The 16,719-nt window shown below is 39.3% G+C and overlaps 3 protein-coding genes across 3 annotated transcripts; 2 read left to right on the plus strand and 1 right to left on the minus strand.

Annotated features, from left to right (window-relative positions):
* Window positions 1–1,616: 1,616 nt before the first annotated feature.
* On the plus strand, window positions 1,617–4,299 carry LOC131328823 (protein MAIN-LIKE 1-like). Its single transcript, XM_058361753.1, has 6 exons — window positions 1,617–1,643; window positions 1,787–1,819; window positions 1,923–1,946; window positions 2,053–2,880; window positions 2,973–3,128; window positions 3,781–4,299. The coding sequence occupies exons 1-6, from the start codon at window positions 1,617–1,619 to the stop codon at window positions 4,297–4,299; spliced, it is 1,587 nt and encodes a 528-aa protein (XP_058217736.1).
* A 2,248-nt stretch (window positions 4,300–6,547) lies between these two features.
* LOC131328831 (PKS-NRPS hybrid synthetase cheA-like) lies at window positions 6,548–11,091 on the minus strand. Its single transcript, XM_058361765.1, has 8 exons — window positions 10,939–11,091; window positions 10,813–10,874; window positions 10,331–10,396; window positions 9,839–9,890; window positions 9,545–9,685; window positions 8,229–9,451; window positions 6,806–8,126; window positions 6,548–6,715 (listed from the first exon to the last, which is right to left on the minus strand). Exons 1-8 carry the CDS (start codon window positions 11,089–11,091, stop codon window positions 6,548–6,550), a joined length of 3,186 nt encoding a protein of 1,061 aa, XP_058217748.1.
* A 452-nt stretch (window positions 11,092–11,543) lies between these two features.
* On the plus strand, window positions 11,544–14,482 carry LOC131334201 (F-box protein CPR1-like). The gene is made up of 2 exons (XM_058369118.1): window positions 11,544–12,806; window positions 14,123–14,482. The coding sequence occupies exon 1, from the start codon at window positions 11,617–11,619 to the stop codon at window positions 12,709–12,711; it is 1,095 nt and encodes a 364-aa protein (XP_058225101.1). The 5' UTR covers window positions 11,544–11,616; the 3' UTR covers window positions 12,712–12,806; window positions 14,123–14,482.
* Window positions 14,483–16,719: the final 2,237 nt, after the last annotated feature.

Here is a 16,719-nt window from a genome sequence, read left to right on the forward strand (position 1 = left end):
GTCTTTCTCATAGACAAATTCTGCCATCTTCCTTCGTAGTGTCTCATGTTTAACAAGTTGATCTTTTTATCACATAGGTGGTATTCGACCTGAGAACACGAGACTTGACATACCTGCCCGAGTTTATACTCAATAAAAAAACCACTCGGCTTAGGTCGGATCTGTCCCACATATAGTGTAAGGGCATGTACGAACAGTGTGAAACATTTTGTACAAAAAACTGTTTTAGTTTGTGTACAAAAAGCTAAAAAAACCACTCCGCTTAAACTCGGATCTTTTTATCATGAATGTTCGATACTACTTGATGTGTACCATTCCTTGTTATGACTCATCGATAAGAGGGTATCGTTCCCTCTTTAAAGACTACGCATTTTTGTCCAGTATCCAGTAATACAATTTGACTGAATGTGAATTAACTAGCTAGCTTTAAGTTCTGTCATGCTGAAGTGGCGTAGAAATTGATGATGGCATACTGTTTGCAAGATTGATGATGATAACTTCAACCACTTGAGCCACGTTGAAGTATGTTTGCTGTTTGTTTATAAAGGATACGGGCATGATCAACCAAATTGATAAATAAGAACTGTATTCAAAATATTTTGTTGAAAGCATCGGAGTCAAAGTGGATATGTTTAGGTGGACAAAAATAATGAAACTTTGTTACTAGTAGTTTTTTGTGGAAGATTTTTTTCTGGTAATGGAGTTCAAGGATGTGAATAGGAAAAGTTTATGTCTCAGGCATTAACTGTTTGTAAGCAACAGTGTATTGCCTTTTGGTAAATTGGAGACCAGAAGCAGAAGCTTCACGTATGATAAAATGTTCTGACTTCTGAAACAAAATTATTTTTCGGTAACCAATCACCGAAATTGTTTATTATTTTCAGTAATCAGTAACTGACATGTTATGCTTATTTCGGCAACCAGACGTTAAAACTTCATGTGGAAATGGAATAACTTGTAATTGTATTATTTAGGTTATACGTTCACTGCCTCAAGTTCGAACTCGTGGAGGCCGAGATCGGGGCCGTGGCCGGGGCGAGGCCGAAGTGCATCGTCAGGAAGAGGAACATGCTTTCGTCGAGGACATACCTTTGGATGAGGTTAAAATTTTCCAATTTCACACCAGCTTTGTAGTAGTTTGTATTTTATCTTTGTTTGTTTTATGAAACGTTCGGTACCAAAAAATTGAAATATGTATGAACTGCCTCTTTTAAGACTAACTTGTAATTGTATTATTTTCATATACGTGTAGGTTATGCGTTCACTGCCTCGAATTAGAACTCGAGTAGGCCGAGGTCGGGGCCGGGGCCGGGGCAAGGCCAAAGTGCCTCGTCAGGAAGAGCAAGATGTTGTCTTCGAGGACATACCTGAGGATGAGGTGAAAATTTTCCAAAAAGGGTTCCACTACATTTTTATTTTGTTGAACACTAACTCATATTATTTGCAATCTATAGTTTTTTAGTTTTAGGAACACTAATATGTACTGTTTTTGTTTTTTCTTATACGTGTAGGTTATAGCACCGCAGCCACCGGTAGAGGAAGATGTAAACTTTTTTCAATTTCAAAATTGCTTTGAATAGTATTTTGTAATCTTTATTTGTTTTATGAACAATAATATGTATTGTATGTTTTTGCATATACGTGTAGGTTATAGCACCGCAGCCACCGGTAGAAGAAGAGGTAAACTTTTTTCAATTGCATAATTGCTTTCAATAGTATTTTTTAATCTTTATTTGTTTTTTGGGACATTCTAATATGTATTGTATGTTTTTGCATATACGTGTAGGTTATAGCACCGCAGCCACCGGTAGAAGAAGAGGTAAACTTTTTTCAATTGCATAATTACTTTCAATAGTTTTTTTTAATCTTTATTTAATTTATGAACAATAATATGTATCGTATGTTTTTGCATATGCGTGTAGGTTATAGAACAGCCACCGGAAGAGGTACATTTTTTTCAATTTTATACTCGCTTGCTTTTATTACTTTTTTTTAATAGTTATTTGTTTTATGAACACTAATCTGTATGGTATTATTGGCATGTATGTGTAGGTTATTCGAGCCCGGCGTCGACGTCGGGGCCGTGGCCAGGGCCGGGCAGAAGCACAGCAACATGACGATGCGCCTTTGGATGTGGGTGGTCCGGAGGACCTATCCTTGCTAAAGAGTTTTCACACACATGTGGCTAAAGCCATTTTGGAGGGAGAAGAGAGGGGTACATTAAGATTGCATCAACACTCGGGTCTTTTGGGCAATTGGGTAGTTACAGAAGACAGGTTCAAACAAAAGGTATTGAATTTGGGCTTGCTTCCATTGTGTAGCATAAATAAAAACGCGCAATGCAATTCCTTTAGAATTGCTGCATTTGTTGAAAGGTGGCATCCGGAGACGAACACCTTTCACTTTGACTTTGGTGAGATGGGGTTGACATTAGATGACGTAGAACATCTACTAGGGATACCTGTTCGTGGATTGCCTGTGTACACGGAGGACGAAAGGACGCCAAAAGAACTGTTAATGGATTTGCTTGGTGTGTCGAACGAAGTTGCGACAAATGCAATTACTGTGAATGCAGTTAAACGGTATACAGTTAAGTTGAGTTGGTTGGAGATGAATTTCAAAGACGTAAATGAGACGGACACAGACGAGCGGGTTGTGTGTTGTGCTCGTGCGTACCTGCTATATGTCATTGGGTGCACCCTTTTTTGTGATAAGTCAGGTGGGTTCGTACAGCTTGACCTCCTTCCACTATTGGAGGATTTAGATCAGGTTCATACGTACGGATGGGGCTCTAGTTGCTTGGCATATTTGTACAGAAATCTTGGTTATGCGAGTAGGAGGAATGCAAAGCAGATTGGTGGATTTCTTATATTACTAGAGGTACACCTACTTTTTCTGATTATGAAAAAACCAAAAAGTTCATGTTACGGATATATGATTGTAATATGCTTCACATGCGTATAATGCTATAGGCGTGGATAAACGAGCACTTCCCAACGCTACATGCTGTTGTTGACCCAGAGTACACGGAAGAACTTCCACGGGCACGACGTTGGTGTCTGCATAGCGAGAGTGGCACAAGTGTACAGCATTACCGGCGCGTGTTGGACAACTTACTTGTAGATGAGGTAGAATTCTAACACACTCTGCATTCAACATTTTGTAGAATTACGATGCCAATTATAAGCTGTCTTACAATATTATACAGTTTGAGAGTAGAAATTAAACTCTTCCACTGAGGACAGAGAACTGTAAGTACAATTATTTTATAAGCTAATCAAATATAGGAGAAGTTCCAACTTAACCTGTGTCAATATTCTCCAAATTCTCGGTAACACATTGAGATGCATGACATGGCTTTTGCTTAAAAATATCTACTATCAAACCATTAGCCTTCTCCATTGTCTTCCTTAACTCATCTTCTGAAGTATCGTAATTCTAGCACAGTGATGCAGGGACATTAATCGAGCAGAATCATTAATCGTGAAATTTCTTAAGCGTATGGGGACATGAATAATCAAGATAGCCTGCTATTGTAACCCTGCCTCAAATGGCTTTTGTTCAAATGAAGAAAACCCAATAGGAGTTCATGCCACTTTTCAATTGACGTGTGCACTACTTTGCCTCCTTGGCCTACTTATAAGCCAAGTTCCACATATATGCCAGACTTTAGTTTTTGAATGAATGATACAGTGTTAGTTGATGGCTTTTGCCGGATCGTTTGATTAACTTGTTAATTTATTGTACTATTACATATCATATGTTTTGTTTGACAAACAGGTGATATTTGACCCGTACAAGGCCCGCAGGCAAAATGTCTCTGAGATTGCTTTCTACACTGGTCCCATTCGTGCCATGTCCTATGTGGAGCCATACCTCCCCGACAGAGTCTTGAGGCAGTTTGGACTATTGCAGCGAATACCCGCAGACCCTATAGCACCTCAGCGTGCATCGCGAGGCCAGCACACCTACAACGTTGTTTACGAATGGACTGAAGGTTTTTGGTCTAGCCCTGACTACCACTTGGTGCCTGAGGATAAGAGAGAGCCTACACCACCTGGGATTCCTTGGGCGTGTACTGATGACTACATTCCGTGGTTGAGGGTGTTCTCGCACCCGAGGGTGGGACATGGTTTGGCACCTGGTGGAGGGCGTGTTAGGCAGGGTCGTGAGGAGCAGGTTCGGGTTGTGTTGGATGTGGTACACAGGGCTTTGGGCGATACCGAACTTGGAGCTGTTGAGTTGCGGCAGGCACTGCAGGACGTAGAAGCTATTTTACGGCCCACATTTGTTACTTAGGAGTTTGCGGGGTGTTTTGGGGTGAGGTTAGATGTTGGGTTTATGGATAAACAGTTCTTATTAGTATTTTGAATTGTGTAAGACATTTGCTACTTGGACATGTTGGGCTTTTTTTTTACGAACATTTGGTCAAGCTTGTTCTGCTTTTTTTGAACTACTATGAAAGTGTCTTTCACAAAAACAAACTTTCAAAATTTCAGGCCCTGTCCACATGGTCCTCCACAGGAAGAGAATCTTTGTAAATATGATGGAGTCCAGTACCTTGTCCAATCACAACATTTGTTTGAAGTTGCAATTTTCTCCATACATCACATTATCTACTCCCCCAGGCCAATTCAAAATTCTGTATAGAGCCCCCATACTCACATGCTCCTCCTCAGGGAGAGAATCTAAAAAGGCATTTATGTTCTGTAAATCGTACAAATTATTCAGTATCGAAGTGCTGAAATATTTATTATAACAACTTCAGGTTCTAAATGCTGAAACTTTCACAATTTTTGGTAGGACACTACTGAAAAATTTTAATAATTTCGGAAAGCAAATGCTGAAATGCTGAAATCAACCTGCAACCGAAATTAATAACACTTTTCAGTAATAAGGAACCGAAATTTTATAATTACTTCAGCAAGCAAATGTTGAAAAAGGGCAGAATCTTTTTCCCCAATAATTTCGGCAACCAAACTTCTGTATAGTGCCCCCACCCACATGCTCCTCCTCAGGGAGAGAATCTTTCGTAAATATGTGCAGTGCCTTGTCCAATCAGTTGATTTGTTTTGAACTTGCAATTTTCTCCATACAGCCCATTATCTTCATCTCAAAGCCCCAACGTATATGCCTATAAATTGGGAGCTGACAGAGGGAGTTTCAGACTCATACCTCCCTCTATATTTCCAACTATTTCATACAAAATTTAACCTGTGTCCCAAATTTGTAAACCCTATGGCCGGAGTTTCAATTAACATATGTACATCCCATAGCGTACATATATTTTCATCAGTCAAATTATTTCGATGGCTTGTGCATTGTCATGCTTTTTCCAAGCTAGGTAATCAAGCCGTGTCCATCCGAATATGAGGTATTGGGAATATTCAACGTCCTGACCATTCGTTCCCTTGTCCGAATAAGAGGTGTTGGGAACGTCGGTCAGTGTGCGTACATACTACAACGACCACATTTGGTTTTCTTGTTGAGTGGAAGGCACGTCACCTACCCTCCCTCTCGACGTCGTCGGAGTTGTAGTCACGTCGATGCTCCTGTAGCTGTGAAGGTGTGTGGAGCTTCCTTCACTTCCCCTGACGTACCCTGTCCGGGGCTTACAATAATACGCAGTTGTGCCTTGTTGCTGTGTAGGAGCCCTGAGCCACCCCAACCTGCTCCATCGTAAAATAGTATCGTTTGACATTTTCAATGTTATTTTATACTTGTTTTATATAAGTTTTGTATAAGTTGTGGTGCTCAAAGTGTGACAAAACGAGTCTTATAATCTTCTGAAACATTGTAAATGTTGGATAGACACTCAAATGTTGTCTTGTATTTTCTGTAAAGGGGGCGACAATAAAACATTCTCCTTTAGCCCAAAAAAAAATTTCATGGGCCCTTCGACAGTTACTTACCGAAATTAAGATACATTTTCATCATACAATTACCGAAATATAATATTTTGTTCAACAGTTATTTACCGAAAATGTTCGTTCGGCAGTAGTTTACTGAATGTTGAACTTATTTCCGACATGTAGTTACCGAAATATAAACTTTATTTCAACAGTTGTTTACCGAAATGTTATGTATGATTTTCAACAACTATTTACCAAAATATAGTGCTAAGGGAGAAATTACGGGGCTGCCAATACTCGGCCCCTCTGTAGATTGTGGTACTCATATTTGGGCAAAAAAGATTCAGATTCAACTCCATCAATGACACTTGGTGCCTCAGAGAGTCCACCTAACTTTTTGTTCAAAAATAAAAACATATTTCAGCAGGCACATGATGAAATAGAATGATTCGGTATCCAACTGCTGAAATATTATACAAATTTCGGGTCATAGATGCTGAAAAAATACAAAAATATCGGTATGCAGCTACAACAAGATTACAATAACTTTGGAATGCAGCCTCTGAAATGAACTTGTGCTCAGTCAATTTGTTCACATAAACCCCATAAGAGCGAAACCAAACTCCATGAATGTGCTTAGTTAACAACATTGCAATATAAAGCGTCAACATGATAACCATACGTATAAAACAAAACTAATCTACGTCAATCGACTCAGCGGTTGCTACATCACTTCCTATTATGGCTTTAAATGCTTCCATTTCGGCAGAAAAAAGTGTCTCCCATTCATTGGCCTCCTCCCATCGAAATTTGAACCAATTGTTGGCAATAGGCGGCACGGGGGAACATGCTTTTAGATCAACCTATCAAAGTAAAAAGACTTTAAAAATTGCACATGAAGGCAATTTGTAGTAATGTTGAATTTATGAGAAAGAAAATTATACAGTATGTACCTGTACGAAGTGATCTCCGTTCACAAGTCCAATTCCAAGAACCCTTATTTGGTCTGATGATGGAGGACGAGAATGGAGTGGAAGGAAAGTAAGGCATTGAAGTTGGGATAGGAGGACAACCACCACATTATAAGTTGAAGCTACAACGTGACCCATGTCAGGAAAAATCATCCACCTATCTTCGGGTGCAGTTCCGTCTTGAAAGAACGACAATCTATAACGCAACTTGTTAGCACCTCCGATACCAGTAATCTTTTCGTACAGGTCATAATGGTTATTCACCTCCAAGAGCAAATCATTTCGGCATGTCTTCCAATTGTGCTCGAATTGGTGCATAAAATAAGCTACCGCTCGGTACCCACAATTTCCATCACTTGTCACATCCGTTATAGATTTTACGTGCGGCCGAATTGGTTCCGGAAAGTTATTAAGGTACGGTCCTACAAAAAGGGTTCCAAGAAGTTTTGGCTTCTTCCGCCTCGGTAACTCCTTTGCCGCCTTGGGGGTTCTCACAATGGCCTTTCCCTTGGGGCTATTATCATCCACCGCATTGATGCTTTTTTTTTTTGTGGTCTTGTCGGGAGTTTCCACATCCGCCATGGCATTCGCCTTGGGCCTTTTTTTCACAACTGCCTTAGCCTTAGGGGTTTTTTCCTTGACCGACTTAGGAGTTTCCAAGGATGCCTCAACATACTCAAACTCAGACGGGTTCCTACGCATTGACTTATTGACCGAACCGGACTTTCGACCGCGGGTCTGGACCTTCTGTTGGGGTGAAGACAGGGATATGGTTGATGGATTCAAAATGGGTTTCAAAGTCTTCATCCAATGCATATGGGTCATAGGGTTTTGGCCAACCATTTTGGCCATAAAGATATTCCAATCGGCATTCATTAGTTTCAAAATTGCCCCATCATCTTTATGTTTCTCAAACGAAAGCATCTTCCAATGATCATTAATCAACGACAACGGTATGGGTTCACCCCGATTCTTGAATGGAGCAATCTCGTGAGCACAAGGTAAACCATGGATTCGGCGAATAGGACAGCCACAGTCAACCTTGTCCTCCACGACCATGTCATCAATTTTCTTAATCTCCGGCAACATCAAACCCATGGCAGTCTGTGAAGTAGCTCCCCTTAAATGGTCAAAGATAGGAATTCTAAACTGGTGCTGCCAACAATTCAAACTTTTCTCAAAGCTACCCTTTATATCCGTGATTTGTAATTTAACCAAGTCGTGCATTTTAGCCCAGGCCGCCGAGAAGTTGGCTTGGCAATTCGCAACGTGGGATTTCAGCTTCGCATGTTCAGACTCAACCCTGTGGAAATGGTAAAGGAAAGTTTTAGGCATCGAAATATCAATATCTAATTGTGAAAAGATATGGACACAGTGAAACATGCATATGGTGCTAGCCATTTACCTATTGCTTGTCAGGTTGCCAAAGTGCATTACATTGTTCGTCCAAGCTGATACAAATTTCTGCCTATACGGTCCCAACCAATTTGTCTCAACGTACAGAAGCGCATCTGGATATAGCACAAACTCCCGCTTCATTGTACAAAGTGTTTGCTCGTATAAAGATATAGTCGGTGAGTACACCAGTGAATCCCAAGCATGCTTAAATAGAGCCCAAGTCGTCTCATCAAACATCTTTCTACATTTGGCATATACATTTTGCCCAATATGCCATCGACAAAGAAGATGGCTGGCCGTTGGGAACACTCTTGTAATGGCATTCACTAGAGCTAACTCCCTGTCTGTCACAATAACACCGGGAAGTGCAGCAGGATCCATTATACTCTTCAATTTCTCCAACACCCACGTATAGTTTTCCTCTTTCTCCCCATCAATGAATGCAAAGGCAGCCGAAAAAGTCCTCTCGGTGGATGTAATGCCAACAATCTGGAGCAAAGGAAACCTGTATCTGTTGGTCTTGTATGTGCAATCCATCAACAAAACCCGAGGGAAAGCACGCAACATGTCACCAGAAGTAGGATGTGACCAAAATAAGTCCTTCACACAGTCATTGTCATCTTTCCGATTAAACTCGATGTACCCATATTCTTGTAACTTAGCCAATAAATATTGCATTTGAGATCTTCCCGCTCGGTCCTTAAACCCATGCTTGTAGCGTGCGTTGTAGATGGTTTTAATTGAACTTACATTGAATTCATCCTTGCCCTTTATTAGACTTAGGATCTCTCGCGGTGTAGACAATGACGAAACACACATATCCACCAACATATTCGACTGCTCCAAAGATAACCTCGCGGGATAAGCGTGCCCCTCAAGCTGTTTCGCAGGAGGATGATTGTGATTGCCGTTGTAGACAGTGACAGTCCAACCTTCCAACCCCTTAACACATCTCAGTTGAAACGGGCATTCGCATTTCTTAGTTCCTGTGACGCGTGCTATCTTCTTTGCCTTCGCTTCTTTGCCATTGCCATTCTCCTTCACATTACCTCCTTTGTCCTTTGCCTTGTTGATAAACGGTCTAAACTTTCCACCCCGTTCGCATGCAAACCGCATCCTTGGCCTTCGGTTCTTTGTCATTCTCTCTGCCGACTTTATGATAATTACAAACCCATTTTCCTTACCGGTAGATGTTATCCAATCTCTCAACATATCTTCAGATGCAAAAACCTACAAACATGATTCAACAAAAACATTTAATAACAGTAAACAAAGAAAATCCAAAGAACCATTGAATCATCCAACTATTTTGAAAACACTCACATTCTCCGTTGTAAACTCTCGTGTCAAATCATATAGGGCCATTGGACCTATGTGGCTGCCGTGCGCACTCACATTCTCCGTCGTACACTCCGGTGCTATGGTCACTGGACCTATATGGCTGCCGTGCGTTGAAGCGTCACCCTGAAGAAAGTATCAAAAATTCAAAAGTCCATTAAAACAAGTTTTATACCTCTCTAGATCTGTTTTGGTAAGTGAATGTCAAAAATACATAGAATTCGCATAAGTATCACTTTCGGTAACCACATGTCAAAAATATATACAAAATTCGGTAACCAACTGCCGAACGTTCGGCATGGCCAAAATTACATAACATTTCAGTAAGTACCTATTGAAAATAACATTACATTTCGGTAACTACACGTCGAAAATATGTTCAACTTCGGTAACCAACTGCCGAACTATGCATAGAAAAATTATTATACACAACATTTCGGTAAGTAGCTGTTGAAAATAAGATTACATTTCGGTAACTACACGTCGAAAATATGTTCCAACTTCGGTAACCAACTGCCGAACTATGCATAGAAAATTATTATACACAACATTTCGGTAAGTAGCTGTTGAAAATAAGTTTACATTTCGGTAACTACACGTCGAAAATATATTCCAACTTCGGTAACCAACTGCCGAACTATGTATAGGAAAATTATAACATAACATTTCGGTAAGTAGGTATTGAAAATAGGATTATATTTCGGTTGTTACACATTGAATATATATTCAAATTTCGGTAATCAACTGCCGAACTATAGAAAAAAATTATACATAAGATTTCGGTAACTACACGTCGAAAACATGTTCAAAATTCGGTAACCAACTACCGAACTATGTCTACAAAATTATACATAAGTAAATAAGATTATATTTCGGTAACTACACGTCGAAAATATATTCAAACTTCAGTAAACAACTGCCGAACTATCTATAATGGGAAAACCATGCATACATTTCGATAAATTGCTGTTGAAGAAAAGATTATATTTCGGTAAATACATGTCGAAAATATGTTCAAACTACGGTAAAGAACTGCTAAACTTAATACTATATAGGAAAATCATACATACATTTCGGTAACTAGCTGTTGAAAAAAAGATTCTATTTCGGTAACTACATGTCAAAAATGCATACAACAAAAAAACAATAAACATATATTTCGGTAATTAGATGCTGAAAATGTATCTCAATTTCGGTAACTAGCTATCGAATATGGTAATATTTTACAGTGGTTAGCTACCGAAATTACTTACTTTATTCTGTTCATTCTGTTCATTCTGTTCGAACCAGAAACATCGACGAAACCCTTGAAAAACTGGGTTTACAAAATCCAGACGCCACAACAACAAAACAGAGGCATTGTAAACGGAAAAACTTACCTCCTCACGCGGCTTCCAAGATACAGTATCCATCACAATATCATTCTTCTCCTCTCCCATGATATGGTTGTCAATAAAATTTGATTCAATTTCAAAATCAAATCCTACAAGTGGGTCAAAAAATGGATCAATGGAAGGACTTGAACCTTCCATTGATACAATATATGGTCTTTGCTCCTCCTCCATTGAAAAATTTGAGAGAGAGGAAAAAAGAGAATGATGATTTAGAGAGCCGAGAGAAGAGAAGATGAACTGGTACAAAGCTGAGAATGAAGAACTGGAGGTTGTGTGCGTTTTTTTTATTTTCAAACGTGAATGATGATTTTGGGAGGATTTTGAGGGGAAGGGGGTACTGGATAATTTAGGGATTTTGGTTATAAGGGCATATAGGTCATTTCATGTATAGGTATAAGGGTAAGTAAGTCATTATACATTAGGGGGTCATGTTGTAATTACTTGCAAATTTTTAATGGGCTCCGGGAGAAAATAGAGGGCTGCGAATAGCGGCCCCCAAAAATTCACTGATGACAAAAATACTCCAAAATATACAACAGTACAATCCAGGAGTTTACCCCTTTTCTTTTCTTTTTTGACAAGTGGAGTTTACCCCTTTTTCAATCACACATTTTACAATAGAGACACGGAGAGAACTGAGGCAGAGATAGAAGGGAAGAGAAAATGCCGGATTTCCCGATAGATTTGATCGTCGACATACTCTTGTGGCTTCCCGTGAAACCGCTTTTGCGTTTCAGGTGCGTTTCTAAACCGTTTTGTGCTCTCATAGACAGTCGCAATTTCATCAAATCACATCTCAAGCGATCTACCCGAACTAGAAACCATCTCACCCTCGTACTCTGGGATTATGTTGATTGTATCCCATCTTCGGTTAACTTCGATTCGCTGGTTAACTTCGATTCGCTGGATAATGCCGTAGAACTCGACCACCCTTTTGGGTCTAGTTTTTGGCCCACTGCAATTGCGGGTTCTTGTGATGGATTGATTGGTTTGCGTAACGATGAAGAATATAGTCTTGCTATTTGGAACCCATCTACCCGAAGGTGCCAAAGGTTACCATTTACGAAGATTGATTACCCTGGCTATGATATCTATTTCAAGCATGAAATGTACGGTTTGGGGTATGACTCCGTTACTGATGATTATAAGATGGTGAGGTTTGTTCAGTTTTTTCAACGTGGTACAGACAATTTTGTCTCCTCAGTTGAGGTCTACAGCATGAAGTCTAATTCATGGCGAAAGATTCGGGATTTCCCTTATTGTCTCTATCACGAGCAATGTTGTGCCGTGCTTGTTGGAAGTGCTTTACACTGGGTAGTGCGTCGATTGCCTTCTGATACTGCCAAAATTGTTGCTGCTCTTGATCTTACAACTGAGGACTATCGAATAGTGCCACAACCTGAATTTTCTGACAATGCCTTTGACATGGATGTAGCAGAGTTGGGAGGGTGTCTATGCATACTTTGTGATTATGTCCAAGTCCGAGTTGATGTGTGGGTGATGAAAGATTGTGGAGTGAAGGAATCGTGGAGCAAACTATTTTCTGTAGCACAACCGGAAGTGATTCAATCATTTGATTCTTTGATTCCTGTAGCTTATTCAAAGATTGGTTGTGAAGTCCTATTGGTTCAAGACAATACAAAGCTTGTTTGGTATGATCTCGAGCATAAAACAATTAAAAAGATCAAGACTCATGATATAACGGATGGTTTTGAGTCATTTGTCTGTGTCGAAAGCCTTGTTCCACTTAATGGATGATGCGTTGTACTCAATGAAGAGGGTGAAACTTATGCCACGGATTAGCACGATAAAAGGAAGGAGAAGAATACACCAAATCAGAAGGGTAACCAGAGGTAAATAACACAAGTCATTGTTGTTTTCCGACGATATCTTTAATGTCGCTTGATTGATGGCGGTCGTGAAATTGAAAATTGTTTCAGTTGGCATTTGGAAATCTCTGTTTTGATTTAGTCGATTAGACTTCTGTGTATATGTGCTAGTGTGCTATCAATGTTTCAGGAGAATTAGTTCTGTGCTTGCGTGTTTTCAGATATATGTTGATACTATGACATAAGATAGTCTTCAACTATTTAGTACAAAGTGTGAAATACTATGGCATCCCATCTAATATAAAATGAGACTATTGTGGTTTAATATAATGTCAATCAACACATCTTACGATTCTTATCAAGAAAAGCTCTTAAGTTACATGGGCCACAGGCATTTTGCTCGTTCATTAACATAGTTTATGACAAATCCCTCTTTTGTACGTGGGTGGCATCCCTTGAAGCCTTCTTCATAAAATTTTATTACGCATCAAAAAAAAGTTTATGACGAATCCCACCCTTATTCATTTCCTCTTAACATGTGATTTGTCTTATGACCATTATTCCTTCTAAAAATTGTGCCCAAAAAGATAGTTTAAGATTTTGGGCATCTATAACAGTCATCCTCAAATCTTAGATTTTCATATTAATGAGAGAGAGTGTGCGTATTTGTCTCCGTAGACCTTGTTAGTTGTTACATGACGACATAGAGTTTCAATTTTCTTATTTTATGAGGATTATGGAACTCAAGTTTTGGCTTTGTTATGGCTGGCAGTATTCCCTTTCAGAGAGGTAGATTGCCTTCTATAGACTGTCTTTCCATATTGGTTGGCAAGTATTTTGCTATTTTCCCTCTCATTACTTACCTCTTTCTTAAGACTTTTTCCCTTGAATTTCCTTTGTTTCTATGAGAGAGAATTTCTTCTCGATGGGGTACAGAGTGGTTCTTTAGGCAAGTGGAGTAATTCCGTCGATTGTCCTTATTCACAATGTATCCTGCTATTATCATATATTCTACTGGTATTCTCTACATTTGGCATCGCCTGCTCTCTAAAATAGCTTTCTTTTAGTTATTTTGGGTTTTCAATTGGTTAAAGGGGAATAGGAGAGCCGGAAGTGAGACTCGAACCGCAGCTTAAAAGTTCACTTGCTATCGCCGTCTGTGTTTCTAGTTGTAGCTGTGCAAATAGAGTCTAGTTGAGTTTCTTACTTTGCCTAGAGTGGTGGGCATACATTGATGCATATTGAATTGATCTCTTTCTTGATACTATCCTAGTATCCTTAACCTCGTTAGCTGGAAATTCACTAACTCACATAACCATCAATAATCTTCTCCATATCAGGTTTTTTTGTATGATCACTGCCGTGATGGTTCGATTAGATAAGTGGGCATGTCAACTGAGTACTGAGGATCAGAAATTCAAAGAAAAGAAAAGAAAGAAGACCAATATACTGGTAGTATATCATAAGGGTAACCTGTATGTATGTGTGACGAAAATACAGTGGGGAACTCTTGCAGTTAACGTATCCCTTTTGTTTAGTGATAATTATGGTTTGTGTATACTTCGCTTAGTGTACTTTATGCTAAAGTAATCAATAGCCATCTTTTGGCATGTAATGGATCCCTTCTTGTGTAATGAAGTTCGTTGGGGCTTCAGTTTAATGCTTTGCATGGGAACTAGTAATGTTGGATCCTTCTTCAATTTCGTTTTGCTTAGCAAGTTTCCTATATTGGTAGGGCTGCTCATTATGGAGTGGTTTGGTGAAAAGAAAATGTTGTCCTTTCACCTGACAATCTAGCACATGTGTCTTTGTTAACATCTCGAGATTGATGGGTTTTTCTTTTGGCTTTTTTATATGAACCCTCATGCTTTACATGGTTGTTTTCGACTTTTCGTTATGTTACTATGTACCCAAATAAGTAAGGGTTACGAAAGGAGTTGTGCTCGTGTTTATGATCAGGGCCCAAACCAGCACAGCTTCAGGAAGTTTAACAAGTTGGAAGTTGGAGCTGAGCACAATTGTTGCTTTTGATTAAACACAGGAATTTTCCTTTGGTTATTCATCAAGGATCTCTTGCATCATTTCCCATACCGCACGTTTTCCTATATGACATAATAAGCATGTTTTTGTTTTTGTAACAACAATCCGACATGTCATTGATTTGAATTGTTAGCTAAGATATTTGCATAGTAAAGATAGTAGCCGTTTCCCTCGATCCATTAACATCTGAAACGAAAGAGTATTTTCTTATCTAAATTAACCATAAGGCGTATTGAGGTTGTTGACAATTGTTGTGCGAACCGAGACAGCAGTCGATGTTTTGCAGATAATGGTTCCGCTCATGTTTGGTGAAAGTTATGGGGGGCTACAGTCGTATGCTTTGCATGCGAACTATGGTTAGATTCTCCTTGATTTCTTTTTGCTCCTAAACTGGTTGGGATTCTTGGGAATGCTCATTACGTAGTGACTCGGGTGAATAGAAAAGTGGTGTGCTTACATTTGACAATCCATCGCACGGTGTCTACATCATCAGGATTCGGTTAATTATCTGATTGTCGTTAACACGCAGCGTATGGCCTGGCCAAATCCTTTTCGGCTAACCGTGCAGATTTTGGATCTATTTGAAAAGGCTTACAGGGGCTGCCTTGAAAGGGAAAGATTTAAACAGTTATTGTAGAAGAGCTTTCGTGGAACTGTTGTTAATACTAGTTCAATCCCATTGAAAACTTCGTTTGGGTATTATATCGTCCTCATTGTGAAGACGGACCTGGTTCTATTGAACATCTCTTGTATAGATAGATAAAACGAAAGCTTGGTTGATTTACATTGGTTTTTGGAGTACTTTTTTATAATAAAAAAAAAAAAAACTAAAGAGAAAAAAGATATAGTAAGCTCCATAGGTCGAGCCTAAGTCACATAATGCGCTTGCGTACGCGTGGGCATGAAAACGTTTTTTAAGGAAGTTCTAAACTAGTAATTAAAACTCGCAAGAGTGATAATTGAAATTGTGAGTGAAGGCCATACTGAAGGATTACGTTATTGAAGGCCGAGCTCCTTTTGGTTGATTTACATTTGGTTTTGGTCATTTGTTACAGAATTTTGTATATTCTTCATAAAAAAATTTGGTATGGTCCTTCTATTTTACACAGAATTCAATCTTCGTCCTGTATATTTGGAATTATTTTAGAAAAATGGTCCCTCTAATTTATACGAATTCTATTTTCGTCCCTAAACCACCATTTCTAAAGTTATTCCTAAATTCTTTGATTTCGAATACCACACCTACCTAGCTATTACCTCTATTTCCGTTAGTTTTCTCCCAAACTTCAATTGGATCATGTTTGAAACCCTAATACCAAAAAAACAACAATAATTATAATGGGTGTGGATGTGTGTGTGGAGAAATTTTTCGGTACTGGGTGGGTACTACTTGGCCGTGCCCACGTGGTGCCCGAGCAATCTATCCGGGCCGTTCGAAAGTGTGTTAGATGGCCCAGATTGAAATCCTCTCTCTCATTTCATCCCACCACTCTCTCTTCTCTTTCTCTCCTTTTTCTCTCACAAAATCTAAGCTGTCCAAAATCGAAATAGACGCCCTGGATGTGCCGAGCGGGCATGTACCTACCAGGCACTGAAAAATTTCTCGTGTGTTTGGGTGTGTGAGTGGGTGGTGCTAGCAAATTTTGAAAAAACAAATACAAAAGGGAAATGATAATGTTAAAATTGTTTTTGTTTGTGCTAAAATTCTATTGCATAAAATCTTTGTATCAACACAAACAAAAACAGTTTTGGTATTAGCAACGCCCATAAAAAAAAAACCCCAATTTAAAATGTCTATCACATTACCACCGAAGGTGGTAGCCCGAATGGTAGGGCCTCCCTCTTACCCAAGCGAGACTCGGTTTCGAGTCTTGAACTAAGTCTCGCCAGTGGCAAA

This window comes from Rhododendron vialii, chromosome 1a, assembly GCF_030253575.1.
Source record: "Rhododendron vialii isolate Sample 1 chromosome 1a, ASM3025357v1".
Taxonomy (NCBI): domain Eukaryota; kingdom Viridiplantae; phylum Streptophyta; class Magnoliopsida; order Ericales; family Ericaceae; genus Rhododendron; species Rhododendron vialii.